The following is a 25,206-nucleotide window of genomic DNA, read 5'->3' on the forward strand; positions in this document are numbered from 1 at the left end:
GGGGACATGGTGCTGGGCTTCAGGGTCTTAATCGCCACCTGCGTTGTACCGTTCCATGTTCCTGATTAAAAACAAATGTTATTAGTATAACATTAGTATTGATTGTTAGAACTTAATTCAACTCCAGCTTTCCCCCATTAAAACTGAAGTCATTTAAGTGTTAAATAATTTTCTAATGCACCTCTGGACAGTCTTGTATATGGTTGCTTTTTTAAATGTTGCTCCATGACCATCCTTTTTCTGACAACAAAACATTTCTGCTTAAAAGCTAATTACTGGTAGTTTCCAGTTATTAGTCAGAGCTCAAGCAAATGGAAGACTCCTGTTTTTGCCCCAAAGGGAAAGACAAATGATTGCTGATTTCTACTGTTATGCCTTAAGACATTTGTGGGAGGACAGTCAGTAGGTATGACCTGAGCATACCTGGGTGTGCCTGAAAACACAAGAGCTTTGTGGTCGCACCAACACCAACCTCCATTACACTTAATTTGCCTCCCTGTCAGTTCATCCACGTTCCCAAAATGAAATTCTAACTGACAGGTCATTGTTTTCATACACTGGAGAAGATTCATTGCACACTGTAGTGGAAAAAATGCAAAGCGACAGAAACAAAGATCTACTGAACAATTTGAAAAAAGCAGCCACACTGAAAATGTTCCAGAAGTGACGTCGGCATATTTAAAGGGCATATTGGCCAAATTTCTAAAACGTTTGGCATTTTATTTTCCCTGGCATCAACAGTGATCATGCAATAATATTCTAATCAGAATCAGCTATCAGTTACAGCAGTAATAGTTATAGCTGTGCAATTTTTCAGTCATGCAGCGCTAAAATAATTTATGCACTTTGGTCTTACAATAGCTGTGACCAGAGAAAATAACTGAATATCCATTAAAGGAATAAAGCCTGACTCACCCATCCAGACTTCGCCGAAGCAGCCCTGTCCAAGCTTTATGTCAAGACGGAGAGACTCTCTCGGGATCTCCCAGGCGTCCTTTGCTAAGCCCTGAGTCTGAGGCTTCAGTACAGGACATATGTCTGTTAGGCTGTGACACAATCCATCAGCATGCTCTGGGGAGGGAAGATTGTGAAGCTGGTCAGTGGTAAAGCAAATAATGGGCAGGAAACACAGGAAAGGTTTAACTAAAAGAATGAGTGAATGAATATTTGTGTAATTACTAAAGACTCTGTTGGGGAAGCTAAAAAGCATTTTGTCTGCACTGAACTCACTGCGGTAATGATTGACAAGCTGCTGTAGGGAGTTGAACTGGGTGCGTGACGTGATGTAGAAGCCTCCACTGTCCAGCTTCCTGATCTTGTAGTGCTTCACATTTAACCCTTTTGTGTTGTCATAATCCAATACAGACAAACAGTAGGCACCTGGGGGAAAATGATAACCAATTAACACAAAGTAGCAAAGACATTGATAGCATTGATTCATCGAATGATGTTAAATCTGTGTTCTTTCTTTTAAATCACCTGGTGGAAAGTAACAGAACATTTGACATTCAGAATGAAGAGTAATTGGAGTCCATTTTTGTGGGCAGTGTGTTCATTGCAACACCAGAGGGCAGTGCTGGTCAACCAAAAAACAGTCTGAATCACAGATTTGGCCCAAGGCGATGCCTAGCCTTTCTCTTTATTTTTGAACTGGGCAATATGGCCTGTGGTTGTATAGCCTCAGCTCCACAATGACCTAATTCTGTCTCACTCACTCACCCAGTATTTCGCCTCTGCTCCAGCTCACCCACCTACTCCCCTTCTGCCTATCTCTCCCTCCCTTCAATCTTTTCTCAGTCTCTCCAGATTCCATATATCTGCTCCATAACAGTAATCCTGTAATGTACCAGTGTGTACACACGACATATACCTACAACTGACTGAGCCCGAAGAGACTATTTTACTGCTGCAGCAGCAGCAGCATCAGAGTAGCTGCCTATCAGAACCATCTTTCTACACTGAGTCCCACAGGCATCACATCCAACCTTTTCCCATCTGCCTGATTTGTTTCTCTTCTGTACCCACGTTGCCACATGACTGACACGGCACAGCGGGGAGCACAGCAAGCAGCACGGAGGCTTGCCTTACTGTAGAAAGAATTTGCTTTCTTCTCCTCGGTGCCTTTTTAGTCTGATATGTCACAGAACAGAAAATTCATTTTGAAATCTGAACATTTTACAAGTTCATAGAAAGATACACGAAGAGGTGTAAAAATAACTGCACACTATGTTTCTGAGATTTTTTAAAAAAGTTCCCTGGTAGACTGGTTTTAAAAATAAAAATCTACATGCCCAGGCCCTAAAAGTTTTACATTTACAGTTACTCTTTCTCATACTCTGTCATAAAGGAAAACTTGTGAGAAAGCCGAGGGCTGGTGTTTGAAGGATATCAGAAGTCACTGATTCAGGAGTAGTTTTGTTCAATAGGGATGAGTGTGGTTTGAAAAAACACTTTTTAAAATCAGAAAAACAATCACAGATCCTAAAAAAAGGCAGGCAAGCTTTTAACTTTTTCCTTGTCTTAACAAAAAGTACATGTACACAGCTTGCATGCCTGAAACACCTCAACTAGTTATTGTATGACTAAAAACTGGAAAAACTGCACTGCAAACTAACAGATGTTGATGGTGTTTCCACCTACAATAGAGCTCCAATCAGAAACTCTCCTACAGCACATTAAATATTAATATTGTATGATTCTGTGTTTTCAGTTCAGTACACTTTTATTCACAATATATTAAAAAAACAAAACAATCCGACACTGATGTATATCTACATGCAAATCATATCCCTTTAAAACTCTGTGTTGTGGATGAGTTAGTGGGAAGATCAGCTAAATCAGTGGGATAACACATGATCTCTTGATTCTTGCTTGTGGTGAATTACCTTTTATAGGTTTCTTGCAATTTCCAGAAGCAATAATGTTTTTGTTTGTTCAAAGTTTTTTTTTAACAGATTAAGGGATCAGTTTGTACACAAACTACACTTTAGAAAATCTAAAAAGGATATCTAGGTGATGTTTAAATACGATTGAGTAAGGAAGTAAGGAAAGTAATGCTGTAGATGCTGGCACAGCTTTCATTTTTAGAGCTACTTTACGACCAAGACCAGATATATTTAACGAACAGTCTGATGATCAATGTCAAAATAGTAGTTACAGGGAGTTTCTGATTAGAGAACAAATTAACTAAGTCATTCAGATACTTCACCGTATTCCAGTTTCAATTGGGATTCAACTTACCCTTGGTGGTTTCACTCTCTCGCACCAGGAAAGTCCCTCTCCTGTTCTCTAAACTCAGCAGCAGCCTCTCAGAATCGCGGCGTGTGATTTTGCCAAAGTACCACCTGGTTGAGGTCAAGACACAACACATGGGACACAAGGGAGCAGATTGGTGAGGGGAAGGAGATATGAGTGGGAGAAAGAGAGGGAATGGGAAATCGAGGCTGAACTCGCTTATAGTCTCAGAAGGTTTCGGTTATTCCAGATGCAGTGCATACAAGTGCCTACAGTGCAACAGCTGCTTACCTGGACTCTAGAGCCAGTTTGAGATGACTGATGGAGAAAGAGGCAAAGGTGAGAAACGAAGTTGTTACAAAAAGTTAGTTTGTGAGTTTTATTGTAAGCAAGCAGGTTAGCATGAGAGGTTTAGCAGAGAAAGTGGTTTCTGAGCTACAGCGAGTTGAATGGATAGTTTAAGATTTCGGTGTAATGACTTTCATCCCAGCATCAAGCCCAAGATCAAGTCAGTGTTACATTACAAAGACACTCACTTAGTTTAGCTTACCTTAAAGACTGGTAACAGAGGCAAATACAGTCAAATAGTAACAAAGTTCACTTGCCAGCAAGCCCAATTTTTATGCTCTTTCTAGTCCTTTTGCTCAGTTGCTACTACTTTCGTAGCCTCATAGTGAGCTTTAAATGGGATCTGTGACACTCATTTCCAGCATTCTTGGACTTGACTATTTGGTGGTGCTTCTGCCCTCACAGCCAGAGCCGTGTGCCTGATATGACCATATAATAGACATCCACCTTTACACGGAGCACAGAGTATAGTAGAGTAGACTGTCTGAAATCAAGTATTTAGAAGCCTAAGCTTTTGGCTGAAGTATTATTTTCCACATACACTGACCTCATTACTTCAAACTAATAATATGTAGCAGTAGTCGCTTTGAAATGGTTAGGTTCATGTATTTCACTACTTTTAGTGAGAACCTGGCTAGCTGTTGTGAACTCGCTGTAGCTTTGGTGCTAATTTTACATAGCTATCAGCAAAAAAAATGAAATAAAATTACCTCCCAAAATGTAAAACTATTCCTTTAAAGTCAAATTTCTAATTCACAATAAAAGTAATAATACTGAAAGCTCCAAAGAACACAAAGTTTGAGGGTTAATCTTTCCATGCGCTTGGTGAAAGACAGATAAGTGTCACATCGAGAGGGAGAGAGAGAGAGAAAAAAAATAAAGGGGTTTACTCTTCTGCTTGGATGGAGTCAGATGGAGCCACATAATTGCTGGGGATATAACCGCTCTCTCCGGTGGTCAGGGAGCGCGCCAGCCACCAGTCCCCTTCTCTGCACAGACGAAATGATAACACACAGCTTTACCAAGGCTCATCACAAGTCCAAAACACAAATGTGAATTTTCGGGCTGTTTATCAAGTGTCTCAGACCATAAATGAAAGGATAGAGTTTGTTTTGTAATTTTAGTAACTGCTGCAATAGCTGTAGTATTTCAGCTCTTGGCTCTTGGAGAAGCTTGATGAAAGTCAGCCCAGGTTCTTTTGCTGTTATGCAATTACTATGGTTGGGAATCGCTGTAACTAACAAAATGATAATATCATAATTTACTGCACACAACAGCAACGTGATCTATGCGCCTACAATACATCCTGATATCTGTAAGTGAGGAAAAGATATCCCTGAAATGACAAAATGCAGCAATTATGTACACCACTGTGGTGTCAGTGTGGGAATGTATTATCATCCTTATTCAATTAATATTATTATATAATAACATGTCGGTTCAGTTAATTAGTTCTCTGATTTGCTTTCTCCCGGCTAGTTTCCCCTCTGAGAGTTTCTTTTCCATCAGCACATGTTAGTTAACTTCTGTTCCCTTCACCCTCTTTCATTTGATATGATCCATAATTAGTTGCGGTAAATGAAGCAGTGATTCTGGTAAGTCAAACTGGCAAAGGGACTCCATCTAGACCCTTTGCACGCTTTAATAAAAATGCTGACGTTTACTGTCAGTGTACTCATGCCATATCACAACAGGGGATGATATTCTTGTGATTCCCATCCCTAGTAATTATAGAAACATATGGATATTGCAAAAGGCAGGCTGATGGTGCATGAAGGCTACACTTTACGAGAGGTTGAGCTGTTGAAGCTTTGCAGCACTATATTCACAAGTCAAATTTTAAAGCAATATGTTTATTTGCTTTGATTATTTGCCTCCCATTGATAGTGCTGCAAGGCTTTCAACCAACTGTTACGGGGCGAGGGCAGAGGCATCAGTTTCACATATGCTTCATGTGATACAAAGAACACAGGCTCACAAATGGTTGATTTAAACACAGTCGTAGAGAAGCTTCACAAACCTGCAGTTCACCTTCCTCCTATCAAAATGTGATGGTTTGTGAAGGAGAAATGGGAAAGAGAGATGAAATGGTGAAAAAGAAGAGCGTTGGAGAAATACAGAGAGCATATTATGAGCAGTGGCAGAATAGCAAAGTACGCAGAACAAACAGACTTCAGCACAGCACATATGATAAAGCTTTGAACCTAAACTACTTGAACTACTGTGTATTGAATGAGGCACAGTAGTGAGGCCAGGGAGAGAAAAAAAACAGAGGGCAGAATATGATCTTGACAAAAGCCCATTGACTCACTATGCATAGCTTTACTAATCCAGTGAACCTGACCAAACAGAAAACTAGGACAAGCCTATCTGACACTTACATTAACAAGTCTTAGAATTGGTTCGAGCATTCTTAGTATCCTTGACCCATTAATGGGCCAGATCTCTGGCTTAGCGGGTCAATGATAATCCATTATTGTTCCAAACTGCCTTCTTGGTCAGTAATTTGTCAGTAGGCAGGCAGCAATGGGGGTGCATGACTACACCATATGGTTCACTGCATAGCTATTGAGTCAAAGAGCAAGCCCGTACTTAAAAAAAAAACAGTATAGGCAATAGGAAATGTTTCCCTTGACTGTAAAGACAGAAGTCTTCAGTAGACAAGTGACATCAATTTTGGAGAGCACAGTAACCAGACGGTGAGCAATAACTTATGCCAAAAGACGACAGAGAAGGAGTGTGAATGTTTTACTTACGTATTGTTTACTATCTGGAGCCGTTCACCCTTCCTAAAAGACAGATCTGTGGCTGTTCGAGACTCATAATCGTATAATGCCACAAAGGTCGTCACCCCTCCTGTGAGAAGATAAAGTGTGGGTTTTGATAAAGTGAAGCATACAGAGTGCACAGTTTAAATAGCCAGCACAACAAGGTGGTAACTGTAAAACTGAAAGCTCTCAGCGAAGGTTCTCACCTGCTCGTGCTATGCAGTTTGAAGAGGTGACACTGTTATTGTCCACTCCTCCAAAGAGCGTTAGCTCTGCAGTATTAGCCATTGACTGATTCCCGCTGAGACCTGCATCCACAGTAGGGCTGCGGTTTGGTGTTAAGGACTGTTGAGTGGAGTTGAGGTGGTGGCCGCCAGCCCCTCCACCCGAGCTGAGGTTGCCATCGAGGCTGCGTGTTCGTTGGCCTACATCCTTGGACTTGCTCTTGGATCCCCCCATAGCCAAGGCCTGTTGTGCATTCAAAGACAGAGAAAACTCTGTGAGACAGCAGATTAAGAATAAACTTAATTCAAATTGAATTTCCAGGCACTGTAATAGAAAAATGACACTATAATTTGGCATCAAATAGACTTGCTTTCTTATGTGATCTTCTTAGAATAAATTCTCTGGAAAAATTCCTCTGACTGCCACAAAGCCAGATGCAGAAACCAGAGACGGACCGGAGACTACTATTAAACCCACAGAGACACGGTGTCACACGGACCACAAGAAGCAAAACATCTCCAGCAGACGTTGGAGCAGCTGCCACTCTTCGGTTTCAACACAGACACGAGATCCACTTTACCCCACTCCCACCAGCAGCATGAACACAGACAGCAGTTATGTCACACATGCAAGCATGAACATGTGTCAGAAGCAGAATAATTCCAGAGAAAGGCTGAAGCATTTTGAGGTGGCATTCCCATTGCGTCAAAACTCACGTTCATGTCTTGTTGAGGGGGAATGAAAAAGTCCTTCATTTCAACAGCAGTGCTGAGTAAGTAAACGATCGACAGAAGATTGGTAAACATCAATTATGGTAATAATTTAGAGCCATTACGTGAGTGTGGCTAAAGTAATGCCCACATTCAGGAGTTTTAGCATTTAAATGTGAGGATTTACAGCATTTAGTCACTACTGAGCGGGCAAGTTTGAGCACTGACAGCTGTGATGAGTACTTTTCAGTACCTTTAACAAAAGAAAAATAAGATATTAAAATAATATAAACACCAAAAAACACAAATGATTTTCTTTTAACTGAAACAAGCTATAGAAGCATTATTACCCATAGTGTTTTGCATTGAATGTGTTAGTAAGTCCAATATACAGTTATCTCTCAGGCTGCTAAATACTGCACTGTGCACTCTGGTTAATCAAAGCATGTTTGCTCTCAGCAGCGTCCTGCTGTTTTCAGAAACTAGACCTGTGGGCATATCAGAGTTGTAAAAGCTGTTACCAGGAAAAACAAAAACAAATGTACAATAGAGCTGACTCAGATGATAATTTTCTGATTGACTGAGTCTTTAATTTAAAACCCGCCCACACACAAAGTACACACAAATCATTTTTAGTTGCAAACCTATTTTGTACACCACAACAGTGTTTGTCCTAACCCAGTGTGGCCCTGTGAGGTGTTGGTCTGCATACACTAAATGCAATGACATATCACAACAGGAGACGATATCGCTATTTAGCAAGTCGGATAATCTGACCACTTGGCAAAGTAAAATGCCCAAGAAAACTGAACAATTATCAAAACAAACAAACAAATAAATAAGTAAATAAATAATACTGTTATTACAGTGCAGGTGATCGTCCTCTGGCCCTCAGACTGCGTTGGGGTCCACCGTGCTGCGCAAGCTAACTTGAACAACACAGAAATGGATAACTAAGTCTGAACAGCCAGTTACCAGTTATAACTGATACATTTAAAATATGATGATTTTTGGTAAAATGATAAACAAGTGCATCTTACACAGAGCAGATCACTCATCAGTGCTGATGGTGTTCAAGTTGTCAGTAAATTACAAAACTGAGAAACTGCACTAAGAAGATGAGAACAGAGGAGGCCAGTTTTGGATTGCTGCTTAGTTTTTATTTCTGAAGCTCCCCCACCTGAGGAGGTTCATGAACTCTAACCAAAGCTTAGTGCAGGGAAATCCTTACACTAAGCCCAGAATAATTTAAGGACTGCTATCATGGATAGACATAGCCACAGGCGATCTGCTACGAAATGTTAATTTAGAAAAGACACTAAGGTGGGATGGCTTGGAAACACTTCTGATAAGCAGATAAGGCTAAAAGTGCATTTGGATAGTGTCGAGTTATTTGGCCTGCCTGACCTCTGTTATTTAGGCGGCTGTGAATCTGCTCAACTCAGCCAATACACAGCCCACTGTTGTTAACAAGCGAATGCAAAAACAAAGCCAGCTACAAAACGTTGGATAGCAGCCACTCAAAGCTATGAATGATGACATATGGTGGAAAATATCTTACTATAAAAGGACTGAGTTCACTATGCAAGATAAGGAAATGAAGTTGCAAAGCTGGTTCTTGTCTCTTATTTTGCCCCTCCGCCACGAGAGGAGAAGCAGAGGTGACAAAAGGAGACGTGGAAGTTATTTCTGTGTTTGTAGTTTGTATACAGTTTAGAAGATGCCTGCGGCCATATGTGCAAGTGCACATATGAGCTCATCCAGGGTCGATTTAATACAAAAAAATATGTAAAGGCATTATAAGGAGAAAAAATGAAAGGGAGGTGAACATAACATGGGGTTGATTTTCTTTGGGGGGGGTGTTATCATCGTGAAATGGGAGGAGGGAGGAGAAAGGGATGAGGGGCAGTGGGGCCGAAGAGTCGATAAGTCTGCCCCCTGGGTATGTCTGCATTAAGGGTGGAAGGGGGGGGGGGGGGGGGGTTGCATGGGTTGCAGGTTAACACAAAAACACAGACACAAGAGAGTAGACACAAAGATGCCGGGTGGCTCAGGGAGCTGCTCTTTGTGTGTTCTGTGCTCTCCCCCAGCAGACTGTTTGCATGGTTAATAAGCTGTTTGAGGCAGAGCAGAGACCTCTCTGATCTGCAGTCGTCAGTCTTGTAAGAGGCTTCCCAATTCCACACGCAAGACGCTTATTCTTAAGGGACGCTGCCTTAATAGGATCAATCAGATGGCATTTAAATAACAAATTTTGTGGAGAAACTTTGGTAAACACGGGTGAATTTTACTGACTCAGTAATTATGCTTTTAGGGTTCAGCAGCAGCAGCATAGAATCTGATGAAGTGAACAAATTAAAAAGAGCCATTAAGACCTTTCGCAAATTTCAAGACTGAATAAAATTCAGTTCCTTTGGCCAACAGTGTCCTAGACACAGACAAATACACTAAAACCTCCCTGGAAAGGAAGACTCAATCAAGTAAACATGAAACGGAGCATTAATAGAGTCTCATTTTTTTCCCCTTCACACTCAGTTTCCAACAAAGCCATCTTTTGTCAACTCACAGCAGGCAGCATAAACAAGGCACAGAAACAGCCTGTGGCCTGTGGCTTTCTGGTTGCCAGATCCTAGCGTGTTTTAGCTCTAACAGCCATTAGGCAATATGGAAATGAAGGAAGTCATGAAGCCAAACATTGTCATCATTTGCAGCAGAGTAAGTGGAATCATGTCTCCACGTGTACTATCTGCAGTAGTTAATGATAACAAAAAGCCTAAATGCGCTGAGGTACTGTAATAAGCACCAACTGTCTGAGGCATGGCTGCATGAAAATCTCTCCAGCAAGGCAGGGGGTGTGGCTGGGTTGGTGGGAGGGGGGTTTGCTTAATTATGCATAAGATCTGGCAATGAATTCCAAATCCTTCAAGTCTCCTGAGCTTTTGGTAAATGGGTATAGTCTTTTAATATTGCTGCTGGGGTTTCTGCTACCCCAACCAGAACAGGATACTGTCTATCCCTGTTCCGCTTTCTTTATCATTTATTGTGAAACGAGAACAATTACAATTTCTGAATGGTATCCTCTCATCCAAATAAAAAGATGTGTCGTTCATTCACCGCACAAGTCTTTGTCATGGTACTAGTCCATTTCACCAACAACACAGCCTGTCGTGCTCTGGCCCTTTAAAAAAAAAGCCTTTTCATCTTTTGGGAAGGATCAAACAGTCACGAACATCAAAATTGAACAAGCTAGCTTAAGATCTTCTGTATGTGAGTTTAATGAGGGTTTTCCCAGTATGAAACTGAAGAAAACTCCAAGTAATACTGAGTCAGATCGTGAAACTATGGTTCTGTGAAGAAGCATGTAAGGGCTTGTATCTTGCCATGACAACTGCAGTAGACCCCTCATATCTGTCTCAGGAGACTTGTTCCTGTCGGCCTGGCATCTAATACATGATTGGACAAGTTATGACAGTCGCCCTTATTGGAAAGAGCTGTGTTTCATATAGCCCGCCCAGGTTAAAGGTCACATTTAAGTTATTGCTGTGAATGTATTATTAGAACAAATTAGTAACATGTTCTTTCTCTCTATTCAACTTTGATGATGAATATTGAGGCCAAACAATATGGGATTTGCTGCAGAGCTTTCAACAGTTTTACTGGCATCACAGACATGCTTTTATTTACTCTTTATGCATTAATGGCCATGTAATTTCATTATCACGCCTGAGGTAAATAAGCTGAAAAAAACATGAACTGATGTGTAACCAAAGCTTAAAATTAATCACTTCATTAAGGACATTGTGGATGATACATGCAAACTACTGTATGTCAAGAGTAATTTAATTTCTTGTTTTAATCGCTCTGTAAACCTTCAGGCCTGAAAAATTAATTTGTAAGCGCCAAGAACAGTTCCTTTTGTGGCCTCCCGAGACTGGCTCCAAATGTGTCAGTTGTTACAGACTTCCATGTTAAGATGGTAGTGCAGAAATAAACATGCTTACAGCCTGGAACAAGGACACACTGTTGATACTGGAATTCTCTCCCATTTGATTGGAGTTACCACAAAAAAAGAGAGATGTTAGTTGAGGATGTTTTCCTGTTGATGGTCTCATTAAGGACAATTCTCAAATTCTAAAAGGTCACACAGGTCAGTTGCTTGGGAGAAATATGTTTTCCCCGACAGGTTGGCAAGTACAGTATTTTCGGCACTATACAGGGAGTGCAGAATTATTAGGCAAGTTGTATTTTTGAGGAATAATTTTATTATTGAACAACAACCATGTTCTCAATGAACCCAAAAAACTCATTAATATCAAAGCTGAATGTTTTTGGAAGTAGTTTTTAGTTTGTTTTTAGTTTTAGCTATTTTAGGGGGATATCTGTGTGTGCAGGTGACTATTACTGTGCATAATTATTAGGCAACTTAACAAAAAACAAATATATACCCATTTCAATTCTTTATTTTTACCAGTGAAACCAATATAACATCTCCACATTCACAAATATACATTTCTGACATTCAAAAACAAAACAAAAACAAATCAGCGACCAATATAGCCACCTTTCTTTGCAAGGACACTCAAAAGCCTGCCATCCATGGGTTCTGTCAGTGTTTTGATCTGTTCACCATCAACATTGCGTGCAGCAGCAACCACAGCCTCCCAGACACTGTTCAGAGAGGTGTACTGTTTTCCCTCCTTGTAAATCTCACATTTGATGATGGACCACAGGTTCTCAATGGGGTCCAGATCAGGTGAACAAGAACAACAATTTAACAGAGTTAGAAGTTAGCAGGAATTTTGCTTGCTAGTTTCCACCTAAAAATGATATAGCATGTTCTGAAAGAGGGATTTCTGAATAAATTAAAACGTACAGTTCTGTTGTCACTTCCAACGTAAACGAAGACAGAAAACTAAACAGCAGTGACGTTTGTAGGGTTACTGAAATTGGGCTAGCTGGTATATAATGATGTGCTACATGATCGCTAGCGACACAGCTATGTTAGCATAACATAAACAGTGAAGCTGGAGGATGAATGCTAATGCTTGTTTCGCTTAATGTGCCTTATAATCCGGTGCGCCTTATGGTCAGAAAAATACAGTAGCTGCAGAAAGTTGCTTCTTGGTATTAGTTGAAACTGGTACAGGTGAAAAGGTTCACCTTCAAAGTAAAAGTTGATGCCCTCAGGGGTCGGTGCGTTGGTGGTTCTTGGTGTCCAGGCTGGCCGCTCAGGTATGTACCAGCTCACTCCCAGTGACTACTTGGCGGGACCTGGTGCCTGTTGCTCGGTCAGGCCTCTTCCAGGGCAAAGGGGGCCCTCGGGCCTCCGGCCTCTGGGCCCCCTCTGTGTCCTTTTGCAGTTTGTGTCACACCATCGAGTGAAAGTTTCATTATCACCCCATTGGCTCCAAATAGCAAGATGGTCCCCCCCCCCAGGTTGACGTTTGCTAACATTGTAGTGATGCTGATAAAGAGTGACGATAGTGAGTTCCCTCTGTATTTACACCCTGAGACCTTTATCAGTTAAAATGTATATTTAAACTACAGATCAAAAAACAAGATTTATGCTGAGTTGTTACAATCCTGAATGCAGGCACAATGCTGGAAAATGTGACATATGATATAAGAGAGGCATAGTGACATTTATTATCTGTAGGCCTCCAATAAAAGTCCACTGAGTGAACAACAGCTGCCAGACTGCAGGCAGGAAGATAACATCATGTTGTTATTGCATTTGCATAAACAGACACCACCCGTTAAAGTGGGGTTTTGTGCGTGAGTGGTCTGATCACATGAATTGAAGTGGATGTGTGACCAGGCTGTACTCAGTTAAAATCAGAACTGTGCTAACAAGCTCACACTTGACCAGCTGCAACATCGTTCCAAAGGGGTTTTCTATTTGATCGCGCTACAGTGGAAAAACATCCCTGCACGCTGAAGAGGCTGCTGATAAAGTCAAGGTTTCTTGCTTTTAAAGAATATGGCTCATTTGAATGGAGAGTGAACAAAAGTACAGGGGTTAGGAAGCATGTGTGCACGCAAAGAGAATATGCCTGTGTGAGCGAAAGCATGTGATCCTAATGTCAGCCTGCCTGGTGTATTCCTTCATCTTAATGCTCTCTATGTAATTACTATGGAGGGAAAAGTAGGGAGGCTTTGGCTTCTGCGTCACCAGTCGCCAACTCTAGCATAATCCAAGCCTGCTTGTTCTCTCCAGATTATCAACATCTATTCCCTAATCGTATTCATCAAATGCAGTGAGGACATTCCATCTGGGGCCTACAAACAGCACGAGTGCTGCAATGACAAGACAGGATAAACCGGTCAAACCACTACTTCGGCTGCGGCTGCCGCTATTCCTCCAAGCTCTCGTATCCTGTCCCAACAAATCCATCTGCTGTGGGAAAAATACTAAAAACCTGAACTCAGAGCAGAGAGAACAGTTTACACTCATCATATACAGGTGAGCTGCTTCCTGGTGCTGAACAAACACTGGGTGTAGCTTCATGTCACCTTGTTTCCCCTCTCTTTAAACAAACACAAATAGAGGAAATGGGATATTGGACATGTTTGCACAGCAGTACTACCCCTGCACAGGTTTGTATCTGCGTTTGCCCAGGCTTCACATTTCGTTATTCATTAGGCTGATTATTACTGAGCTAAAATGGAGTGACATAGCAAAGAATACGTCACGAAGCCCCTGGCATTTCACCTCTTTTGTAAAGTACATCCATCCTTTATCAAACTGTGAACCACTCAAAGCCAGAAAGCTTCACCATGTTTGGATATCTGAAGGTAAACACCACCCTCCCCATATCAGGACTTTGCTGAGTCCTGGATAAAGTGTGTACCAAACCCCCCCCCAACCCACCCACCCACGCTGTGCTCCTGCCACGGACAGACACAAGGATGGGGAGGTGATGAAGTCAATATTTACTCCTCCACATACACACACAAACGTTGCCATGGAGGCAATTCCAAGCATTCCTCAAACCAACAAACTGCACAGATGTAGGATAGCTACGCGCAGGCACTTTCTAGGCCAAAACACTCAGAGAGCGCAGCGTGCCTATCTGACAGAGAGAAAGGTAAGATTAGCAGAGGCTCCATCTCGCCAAATTACGTGGGATGTGTCACTTCCCGAAAGCATTATAAAAGGAGAAAGAGAGAGATGAGTGTGAAAGAAAAAGTAGCGCAGAGAAAGATGGTGAGATCACCTGGAGAAATTATTCCCATTGTCGTGTTTTCAGTTATAGCACAGGGCGATTCCCACAAGAAAAAAACAGAAAAACACCCTGTTTACCCATATTCCTTGCCTCTTAGGAGCATGCAGTGCTCTGGCTTCTATAATAGGATCAGAGGCTGTGAGCTCTTATCCCTTTCACTGTGTGAAAATGTATGTGTGTGTGTGTGTGTGTATATTTCTCTGCAGTGGGTTTTTATTTGTTGTTGTTGCTTTTTTCTTTGCTATCAAAGCAACCTGCAGATCACCTTTTGCTGCCAAACACCACAGCCAACCTGGCCTTGACATCTCTGGGCTCATGGAGTCGAGCAGCTGGCCACTCTGTCTTAAACCCCGTGCTTACAGAGGAATTTTTGTCCACTTCCAAACAACAAACACTGCTGGCAGCAACTGCAGGTTCAAGGATTTTTGTTTATCCCCTGCTCCTAATCTGAGTATGACATATATCAAATTATTTTGGGATTGAAACTCAAAAAGAAAATATCTGGGCCATTTTACATGAGCGATCTGTTGCCTTTTGCAAAGGTTGCAAAGTAACAAAGAGGGAGAGCTACTTACTAAGGATGTAGAAATATATTAAATGTTTCATATGCATACAAACTTAAATGTAAAAGCAACAACCTGTTTTCTAGGTAGATTACATGCAGCAGTATTTCATGGCTTAACTGTGACTTTGACAAATTCAAGTTGTAAAGTACTTTTCTTGAAAAACTATTTAGAAGACATTACTGTAGAGGACCTGGCAGGAGTAAATAGGGCAGTAGGATCGACCCAGTGAAGAAGGTAAGTCTCTTCAATTATACTGAACTATTCCTCCAATAGAACCAGTAAGATAAGTGAACTCTAAGGAGACTTTTTTTCACTTGTTTCCAGTTCCTTCTTTCCATCCTTCTGTTCACTCATGAAAAACCAGCTCCACCATTCATCCCCTACATTATGTCTTGAGCCCAACACTTCCTACTTCCACAGCTAGCACTGTCATTAAAATCAGAGACGTAGCCACGTCGCTCTTGGACATATTTCATATCGACGCTAAACTTCAAACCATTATGTGTTCACATTATAACCATTTTAGCACATAAACCCAGAGTAATTTCCTACCCTGCAGGATTTGGTCTGCTTTGGATATGTTCTAACTACTGGTTTAGGCTAAGGCAGAGCGCGCAGGAAGAGACATGAAAACACATGAAAACACATGACTAGCTATAAATTATCAGTGCATCTTCTCACTAGCGCACCACACAGTTAGGGACCTACATGTAGTATGTAGAAGTCAAATCGAGCTGTATCTGACATTTGTGTTCTTACTTACAGTATAACTCCATCAGGTAAGAGCTTACCTGTACCAAATCTGTGGAAGTCTATGTATTTCAATAATTATTCAGTAAATCATGCCCTCTTTCTACTCCAAGTTTCTTAAATATCTCTCTCAACAGAGTAACTTGAATGTAGCCTTCCTAGTGCAGAACTAGTAAAAAGAAGTATCACCTTTCTTGCACCTGATTTGCCTGAGACCTGTGACTAACCTCCCCAGTCTGGGTGTGACGGGGGCCCAGCTGAATCGAGACAGAGCGATGACATTACTGCAATTCCCTCTGCTTAGCTCATCGTGTTTGTTGCAAAACAGCAAATATATTCCAGCACATTAACCCATAGTTAGCATTTCACAGTTTCAACATTTGCAGGTTTATGTTTATGAGGAGGAGATTTTAAGTGGAACATCGCAAGCAGCTGAACCTCAAAGACTGTTTTTGGCCGTTCTGTGTCACCGGTGATGAATACAGACGAGGATCAAAACGAAACAGCGGCGGCTCCTGAACAACTATGAGATCTGAGGCATTTGTGGCATGCACAGTACTGCGACTGCATTTAAGACCCCTGAGGGTGTTCACTTGTGTTGACGGTGTGAGAGGCAGAGCGCTGTTCCACTGTGGCATATTAAATGCCAAGAATAGACTGGTTTACTACTGTATTGTTGCAATATGAGGTACCTCCGCTGACAAACGTCCAGGTTGCGTGGCTTCTGGGACTTACTCCAACATCAGCTTCATATCGTGCAGCTCTCATCTAAATATGGTCATTATGCGAACTGAGATTGATGAGCTGCGGTCATGTGTTCAAACAAGAAATGGAGGAGAAAGAGGAAGGGAGGAGAAGAGAAAGATAATCCTCAAGGGCATTGAACCCCCCACCCCCACTTCCCATCCCCATCTTACTCCCTTACACTTGGTCTATCTCCCTTCTCCCACTCTATCCTCTATTCTTTCTCCAATCCCTCAAGAAATGGTGGAAATAAAGGATTTCATTTCCACTGATGTGTCAGGCACATGTCACGTGAGGTGGAAAAAACAATGTTTTTCTAAAACACTGCTGAACTGGTAGTGAGCTCAAAGCGGTTGAGGAACATATTTGACATGAGAAAACGGAGGGGTCCAAAGACAACAAAGACACTACAGATACAGGATCAGAAAGCCTTCTGCAGTATCACATAGGATGTGTTTTACTGCTTCAGAATATGTCGCCTACAGTTGACTCCACTGCTGTGATAGCAAACCTTAAATTCACCTCATCTCATCACATTTCAAAGAGGAGGTATTTGATCTTCTCAGTTTCCACAGAAACTCCCATGTGCCTCACGCTTCAGTAAGCTAAGGCTTTTCGAGGGCTTCTACCGTTTAACTTCTCATCTGCACAGCCAGGCACTAAGAAATCCCTGCAGCTCCTGATTCACCAGGAGGGAACATGCACCGTATATATGTACTGTTTTACACTGTTTAATGCAGGAAGAAGTGCGCTAGATGTGCATTTTACCATCTGAGGTTTGTTGCAGCAGAGTGACTGAGTTCAGTCATGGCTAAGGAATGCAGAGAGGAGGACAAGACGAGTTTGAACTGCTCTCCTGCTCACACAACCCAAATCAGGAATTTATTGGGAGCAGGTAGAGACACTGTCTCTTCCTAGATGTTCAAAAGCACAAGTTTCCCTCAGCCACGCATAACACCCACTCCAAAAGTTTCCCTCCACTGCCTCACGGGGTAAGAAACGGCAGCTTCACGCAGGAATTTTTCACACAATTAAAGAACAGGAATGCAATTCAAGGTCGCAACACACACACAAAAAACACCCCCAGACTTCTTATTGTGTCAACAGAAATAAATGTATGCTAAGAATGCCACGCTGTAGCTGATAATCAGCTGATACGCCTCCATTATTAGGTTGTCTTCAGTGATAAAGCTGAATATTTCAAATAGATAGGGCTATAGCTAAAGTTATGCACTTCTGTGCACACCCAGCATAACTAAAGCATGCTCAGTCTACATTTCTATAGCTGCTTTGGCTTTGAATTCAAACTGAAACCAAGACACAAAGAGCCCAGTGTTGAGCACTGCTTCCTTGGAGATAGACAAATAAAAGTATCAGAGATGCAGAAGCATTAAAATATTAAAATGTACCCATGTCACACTTCATCATCAAAACATAACTGCTCCCTGCCATGACATTTCCATAACAGATTGGAGGACGAGGCTCCCAACACTGAAGTGATTTCCTCCAACTCTTTTAAACCAGCCTTTGTTCAGTAGGCCCTGATTTCAATATTCAAATGTTACTCTGTGGGGTGGTGAAGCAGAGACTGAGACACAGTTTGCGAGGCAATCAGTAAAGAGCACTGAGTTGATGGTGCAGTTGGAGGTTTCATAAGCTACAGATGGGTTGGGCCACTAAGCTGCCTCTGCTGAGGAAGAGGAAGATGTCTGACTCACCTAACAACAGACAGGAGTGAAACCAGAGGAAAGAGGCAGGAAAGACGAGGTGCAGCAATTCCTGCTATCTCTGTGACTATGACTGGAGTCATATTTTACATTAGAGATGAGTAAAAATTAAAAAAAAATGATGATGAAGTCATGTTTCATGATCCAAAACTGCCATAAACACAGTGGATTGTGAACATATTCTGAAATGTCAGTGGATGCAGAGATTTTAGTCCAAAGCAGGCGATGAGCCAAAAAGCCAAATTTAAAACTGAGAAATCACATCATTTGGGAAAATAATCCCTGAGTCATCAGTATTGTTTAGCAACCACACACTGATATATTTCAGTTTCGTTACCTGTTTTTACTTGCAACAAAGAAACAACATCTAAACTGCAACCAGTAATTATTTTCATGGTGAAATGATTTACCAATTACATCAGCTGGTTCTGTAAAACATAAAAAACAGATTTAGTCAAACCAAGACCCCAGGATATGACCCGGCATGGCCCGGTCGTTTCTGTCGCAACTGAGTCATTTGAGTAGTGACACAGCTGTCGTGAGCACAGTAACACTTCATTCAAGCAAATTTCTCTTCATCCGGATTTTGCTTTTCATTGCCTGACACGACTTACTGAAAGGATCACAAATCATATTGAGTACCCTCATCCCTTAGTGCAGCTTTGCTCCACAAATTCCACGCATGCTCCTGTTATCTGGTTTTGGTGAAATTATAAGATTTGCCTGGTCCAGAGGTTGATTCTGACATGGTCTGTGCTCCCTGCCGGAACACGATCTGTGTAAAAACTCCCATGTCGACATATGTGGCGGTGATTCTCAGAGGATGGACAGCCTCACGTTTTGAGGGAGGGGAGAGCAGCGTGCGCTCTTCCCAGCATCTCATCAGCCTGACCGGGCTCGCACAGCTGCGCCTACACAAAGCTACACAGAGAGGCATCTTTTTAAATGCCAAAGACGCTTTTCCTGTCACAAGAAATGCGAACGGAGCGATGGGAATGAGGGTGTGAGAGTGATCGCTTTTCCACAGAGGCAACAGTGGGTGGATTGAGAGAAGATGCGTGGCCTGTGTCACCCTGGCTAATTCCCAGAGCACAGGGGCAGGAAGTGGCCAACGATCCTGGGAGGATACAAACCCTCCTCTGTTTGTCTGTATCAAACCACTATCAGATACTTCATTCAGACGGCCAGCAAGCACAGACCCCTCTGAGTGAAGCCTTGAAGGGATATGTCAGAGCACTTCAGTTCTTCATCTTTATTATTCAAGTGCTTTTACTGGGTGAAATGGACAGCTTTGTAACTTCATGTTTTATTGGTGTATACACGGTGACCCGCATTTCCTCTGCAGACACTAATTCAAGCAGTGACACCGTACGGAGTAGATGAAAAGTAGACTTACAGTAAAGGATTCAAAACTATGCCAATGGTACACAAAGCCCAAACAGAGAGAGACAGACAGCATGTGACAGGGTGGGAGTGATGTAAGACAGGGAGAACGAGAGAACAGGTGGCACTGGCATTCCCATGCTCAACCGTATGCCCTTGAATGTGGCTGGGCACTAATTAGCAACAAATCTGGGCCAGAGCAACAGAAGTTTAGTATCTGCAACATGAAAAATTCAAAGGCTTTTGTCAGCAGGAAGCCATCACAAATTTCATGCCCCCTTTTCACAGATACAGTCTTTCCCACTTTCTCTCTTTTTGGAGTGCCTCGCGTATCTCGTTGGCAAACCGAAGAGGGGTTGACACTGGCATCAGACAAGTGTTTTGTTTGTTAAGTACTCAAAAGCCAAAGGGGAATAGTATGTTGTTTTAGCAAAGCGCAGCCACACTACTACTCCTACTACTACTGAAGCCCCAGATCATTTAGATTCTTTTTTCATCTCTGGTTCTCTGGACAGTTATGCTTCTTCTTTTTAATTAGTGCCTCACTGATTATACACTTTTTAGGCCTATGCCCACAAAAATGTTTAGAGGGTAAAAAATCTGGATTTCAAGAGATTCCAGCATTCATTCATTCATTCTTTAGTTAAAACTACAGTGGTTAACGAATTTATGAAACCACTTTTCATTAAAAACAAGCAAACTATCAAAAACGTGTTTAAAGCTAAAAATTAGTTATTTATTAGGCAAGTCACCGACTGAATTCATGCTTTATAACCATTTTGAGCCGGCTGAAATTAATCAATCGCTCAACCACTATAACACATTTTCCTGTTCAGGAATGCAAGTAAACAACTGCAATATGGTATTTTTTTCTTTAACTGAGAACGCAGTTGAACATAACAGTAATATGGCTTTCTACGGTACTTTTGCTTTCACATTTTGAAACTTGTAATTGGAAAGAAAGAAGAAAAAATATATAGTAACAAAGAAAATTAAAATACAGTTTGGTATCTTAATATAAAAGAGGTGCTTTACTGTTTGTTTGTTTTTTGGTAAAACCTTAAAATTGACAATTTATTTCATACAACAATAACTATATTATATTTTAGTATTACAAAATATCATTTCGATTAAAACGCTTTCCCTTGGACTAATAAATTTATTAAGCACTGTATGTAAGTTATAGTCTTATTGGAAAGGGTAAATTATTCATTTATTAATTATTTATTATGTTTCTTGATAATTCGCTTTCTTTCCAAGTTCCTATCATGACCTGGATGACTGAGAACTTACACAGACATATTTAATAATTATGATCTGTGGTCCCTGCTTGGCCACATGAGCATCTTTTTCTGCAATATGTTTTATAAAATGTTTTTAAGGCTTCAAAAATTGCACAACATAAAGATTTACACAATTCATATTATTATTATTATTATTATTATTATTATTATTATTATTATTATTACTGCTAATAACTCTCGATTGGTTTGCGATGACTGCGCTTTAGAAATAAAAATCAAGATTGTCCACTGGTAAAATGAGTTTGGTTGGTCCAATTCTGTTAGATAGATCAAAACAGTAAACAAAAATTTAAAAATCAGCACTAAAATATTCTCTGGCGACCCGCCTAATGAATAAGCCGATGTGTGGGAAGAACTGATATAAATGCCAATACTGACATCAGTTTATTTATAATATATATCAACTTTGTGCTTAAGCTCTGTGTGTGCAATTATGTTTTGATATTTAACATTAGAATTATATGGCTTTAATGTAGCTACACCAATAAATATACACAAAAGGCAAATCCTTTAAAAAATCTAATTACAATATGTCCTCAGAGCTCACTGCCAATTAATCCTCATCTGACCTAAAGGAAAGTGGGACATGAGCTACATCAAATGATGAACTCAGCAAACTGCCAGCTAGAGTGAAAGCTGTTTACTGCCACTGCTCACTTTGCTTCAGTGCAGTTAAAGGCAGAGACAAATACACACATCACTAACAAAACGCTTAGCTGAAACTCCTGAGAAACAGTTTCTCTCTGCAGACCACCCCAAATCGCTTTCCTTCCTTCTCTATGAATAGGTGCACAAAGGCATTTTTGAAAGTGGAAGCAACTTGTCTTAAAGACGCTGATTCTCCCAGTCTGGATAGCTGCGGAAACAAGCAGTTCATTGATGCCAGGCGCAGTGCATCACCCTGACAGACAAACCACTCCAGTATAAGAGGGAACAAAGCGGCCAGTCCACATCCACGTTGCCAATTAGCAGGAATTTCAGCCTCAAGAGCCAGTTTCCACTAGTCTCATTGGAGTTGACATAAACATCTATGGCTTTCACTGAAGACATTCATGGGATTCCAAGGAGCATTAGGTCCCCTCTGCAGAGCCTGAAATCTGGCAGTTAGAAATCACAATGGACCATCTCGTACCACTTTGAGAAACACTTCTCACTCACTGGTTGCAGGAAGCATGCTAATAATAGTGAAAATGGCAACATCTGACCCGTATTTACATTAGCTGAAAACACTTATGAGGAGAGAAGATAGTGGTTAACAGAAATGATCAAGCATGCCCTGCTTCATCTCGAGCATCAGCTTGCGTGTTGCTGGATCAACTTATATTGAACACATGGGAAATAATATGTTCTTTCTGCCTGCTGCCAAGCATTTTAATGCTTTCAGGAAAAGACTAAACATTCACGCACATAGACACACACACACACACACACACACACAGACATGGGAGGGAAAAAAACACTAGAAAATCTGTAGAGGATTAGTCTAATGCACTACTGATAATCAAATGTAACAGCAATTTTATTATCATTAAACCTCCACGCATGTCACTGAAATATGTCTCCCGAGAAATGTTTGAGGTTTCAGAAAGGATTAGAGTGAGAGAAAGAAAATAAGCTGAATGTTTATATACAATATTGCGATCTTAGGCAGACCAAAAAGCTGCGACAACACACTGCAATAGTGGTACAGCAGGTTTAACTGTGTGTGTGTGGAGAGCACAAGGGCTGTGCCAGCTGTCATATCTCAACAGCCATGATAACACATATGCCGCACGGTGACGTCTTGCAGGAACTGAGAGACCAATATTTAAGTGTCTGCGAGAAAATCTCGTCTAGACACTAAATCGGTTTTAATTTTTGACACAAAGGCTAGGTTAGCAGATCCTAGCCATTGGCCGAGAGTCGGGACTGATGTGTACACTAAATGCAAGCCAATGACTAATCACAATGTTAAACATTATGGACTGAAACTACAACTTCTCAGGGGCATGGCTTTCAACGTTATGTTACAGATTGTACAATAACTTTGAAATATGCACACCTAGTTTTTCAGTTATTAGCTACTACACCACAACAGAGTCAATATTTAGACCTTTTGAGTCATGTTGAGTGGGAGAGACTAATCCTAAGCATATGACAGTCATGTCTTTAAACTGTGTGGGGGAATTTGAGAGGGAAAATATGTGTCATGACGAGTGAACAAGCAAAATCCTACTATACATATATACACACATATATGTAATGAATCTAAACTCATTTCAGCTTTCATATAAATAAATCAACTGGAGCAAAAGACAGAAAGTTTCACTTGTGTAAACTCCCATGGCCCTAAAATCAAGGATGTGCAACTAAAAGGTGTGGTGTGATTATTTCCTGAACCCACGTACAGCAGAGGAGAGACTCCTCACACCCAGTGTAGTTTAGTTATTCAAGAAAAACTGTGATGATAAACTTTGAGACTGGTGTGGATGCAACGTGGTTTAATTTATTACAACGTGCGAAAACTACCAGCTGCTGGTCACCATTAACAGGAGCACTTGTTTACAAAAATATACGCTGAATAATATACTGAGTGTAAATTTAGCTTAGAGATGTTTGTTTGTTTTAATGCCCCAAAGAGTGAGGCTTTGTCTGTACTTATTTGATACACGGCTGAGCTCCAACGGCTCATTCATTTTTTATTAATCCCTGTCTGTCCGCCTGTCAAGCGACTAAAACAACAAGTTGGCTTTACTCACCGTGAAGCGCAGGCTACCGGAGATTTAACGGCGTCGCTCTTCTGTCGATCAGACCGGAGGATTTGGCATCAAAGCATTAATGAACTGATCATATACACTAAAAAGCTTCACTGATTCCTAAAACTGGGGCTTTGGAGAAGACGGGCAGCTGAAGAGAGAGTCGGTGCCAAAGCGAGTGACACAGAGGCGATGAGGAGGGATCCCATTCAACTGGAGGGAGCGCCCGGTGAAGTCATGACGGGGAAAGCCTTTGAAGCTGTGGAAACATTTTTCACTGACACGGTCTAAATGAAGAAAAGCACCGGAGCGTCCCTGATTAAAAACTCCGAGCTTTGCGCGTAACAGAAACCCCCGGTTTGCGACAAGGCTGAGCAAAAACACCAAATCATGACCAAAACACTGGGATGTGCTTGAGGCAAGAAAGGGAGGAGACTTCACCGCATCGTGAAAGCTCTGATTGGTGGGAGGGTTTTTGCACTGTGGATTTGCCCGATTTGCGTGAATGGCATGTCATAGAAGCCCCACCTCACCTGAGTAGTGCAGGTTCAAACGCGGTTCGTTGTACAATTACTCGTCCTGCTCTTGGCGGTTGAGACTGTTTAGCCTATGACACATGAAGCGTGTTACGTTTTGTGATGTGAGCCAACTTCACACCATTAAATCATAACCTGGACACAAATACTGCTGAATTTTCCATGTAAAGTTTCAAAGGCTGACCTAAAAACATGGAGATATTTTAACTATAATATAAATTTAGATCCTTAAAAATTGTTTGAATTTTTTTTAAAATCTGACATCATGAAATAATCCCTAATATCAATGAACTAGAATGCGAGGTAGTCTAATTTTCGATTTTGATTATTCTCTTTGTTAGCGTGAAAATCAAAGATCAGGCTTGCTTGTGATCTTTCTATTTGATGACACAATGCTGCCACCTGCTGGCCATGAAGCAGCATTTCTAAATCGAAGCAGCTGCTGCAGAATTGGAGGCTTCTGTCAACTTTACACATTAAACTCTGAGGAAAGAAGTACTTCAGTTTACCTACAAGTACTAACAATGCCCCTACGATTAAAAAAATAAAACGCATACAAGCAAACATGCTGGCTTGTCCCAGAAGTATCCTGTAATCTTTCTTCTTATACGGAGAGGGAAGGAAACCGTTTATGATTTTCCTCCTTGTCCTGCACATGTAGCGAGTTGGCAATTTAAAAACTTGCATGCATGACATGTATGGCTTTTTGCCAGCATTTTAGATGAGTGATGTCGAGGTAAATTTACTTAAACCTATGTTATGCACGTACTAAACACCTTATTAGAACCACTTTAGCGATCGAGTGCATTGAATGCAACCAACCAAACTGTTGTCGAACTGCACCAGATGTATAGGTGTTCCAAATACAGCCCTTGGTTAGTGTGCAGCTACTGCCCTGCCTTTTTTCTCTTCTATTTTGTAATCTGTAGATTTTGTATGAAAAATATTAA

At 41.2% G+C, this 25,206-nt stretch overlaps 1 protein-coding gene across 1 annotated transcript in view; it reads right to left on the bottom strand.

Moving 5' to 3' along the window:
* Positions 1 to 24,136, bottom strand: part of src (v-src avian sarcoma (Schmidt-Ruppin A-2) viral oncogene homolog) — a 34,661-nt gene extending 10,525 nt beyond the window's left edge. Inside the window, exons 1-7 of the mRNA XM_042219297.1 lie at positions 23,724 to 24,136; positions 6,557 to 6,818; positions 6,339 to 6,438; positions 4,473 to 4,571; positions 3,241 to 3,344; positions 1,231 to 1,380; positions 916 to 1,071 (exon numbers count right to left, since the gene is read on the bottom strand). Coding sequence (XP_042075231.1) covers positions 916 to 1,071; positions 1,231 to 1,380; positions 3,241 to 3,344; positions 4,473 to 4,571; positions 6,339 to 6,438; positions 6,557 to 6,809 — 862 coding nt within the window. The 5' untranslated portion in view covers positions 6,810 to 6,818; positions 23,724 to 24,136. The remainder of the gene's footprint in view (positions 1 to 915; positions 1,072 to 1,230; positions 1,381 to 3,240; positions 3,345 to 4,472; positions 4,572 to 6,338; positions 6,439 to 6,556; positions 6,819 to 23,723) is intronic.
* Between the last annotated feature and the right edge of the window lie 1,070 nt (positions 24,137 to 25,206).

The sequence above is a fragment of the Haplochromis burtoni genome, unplaced genomic scaffold (assembly GCF_018398535.1).
Source record: "Haplochromis burtoni strain Fernald_Lab_line unplaced genomic scaffold, NCSU_Asbu1 Contig_31, whole genome shotgun sequence".
NCBI classification, from domain to species: Eukaryota; Metazoa; Chordata; class Actinopteri; order Cichliformes; family Cichlidae; genus Haplochromis; species Haplochromis burtoni.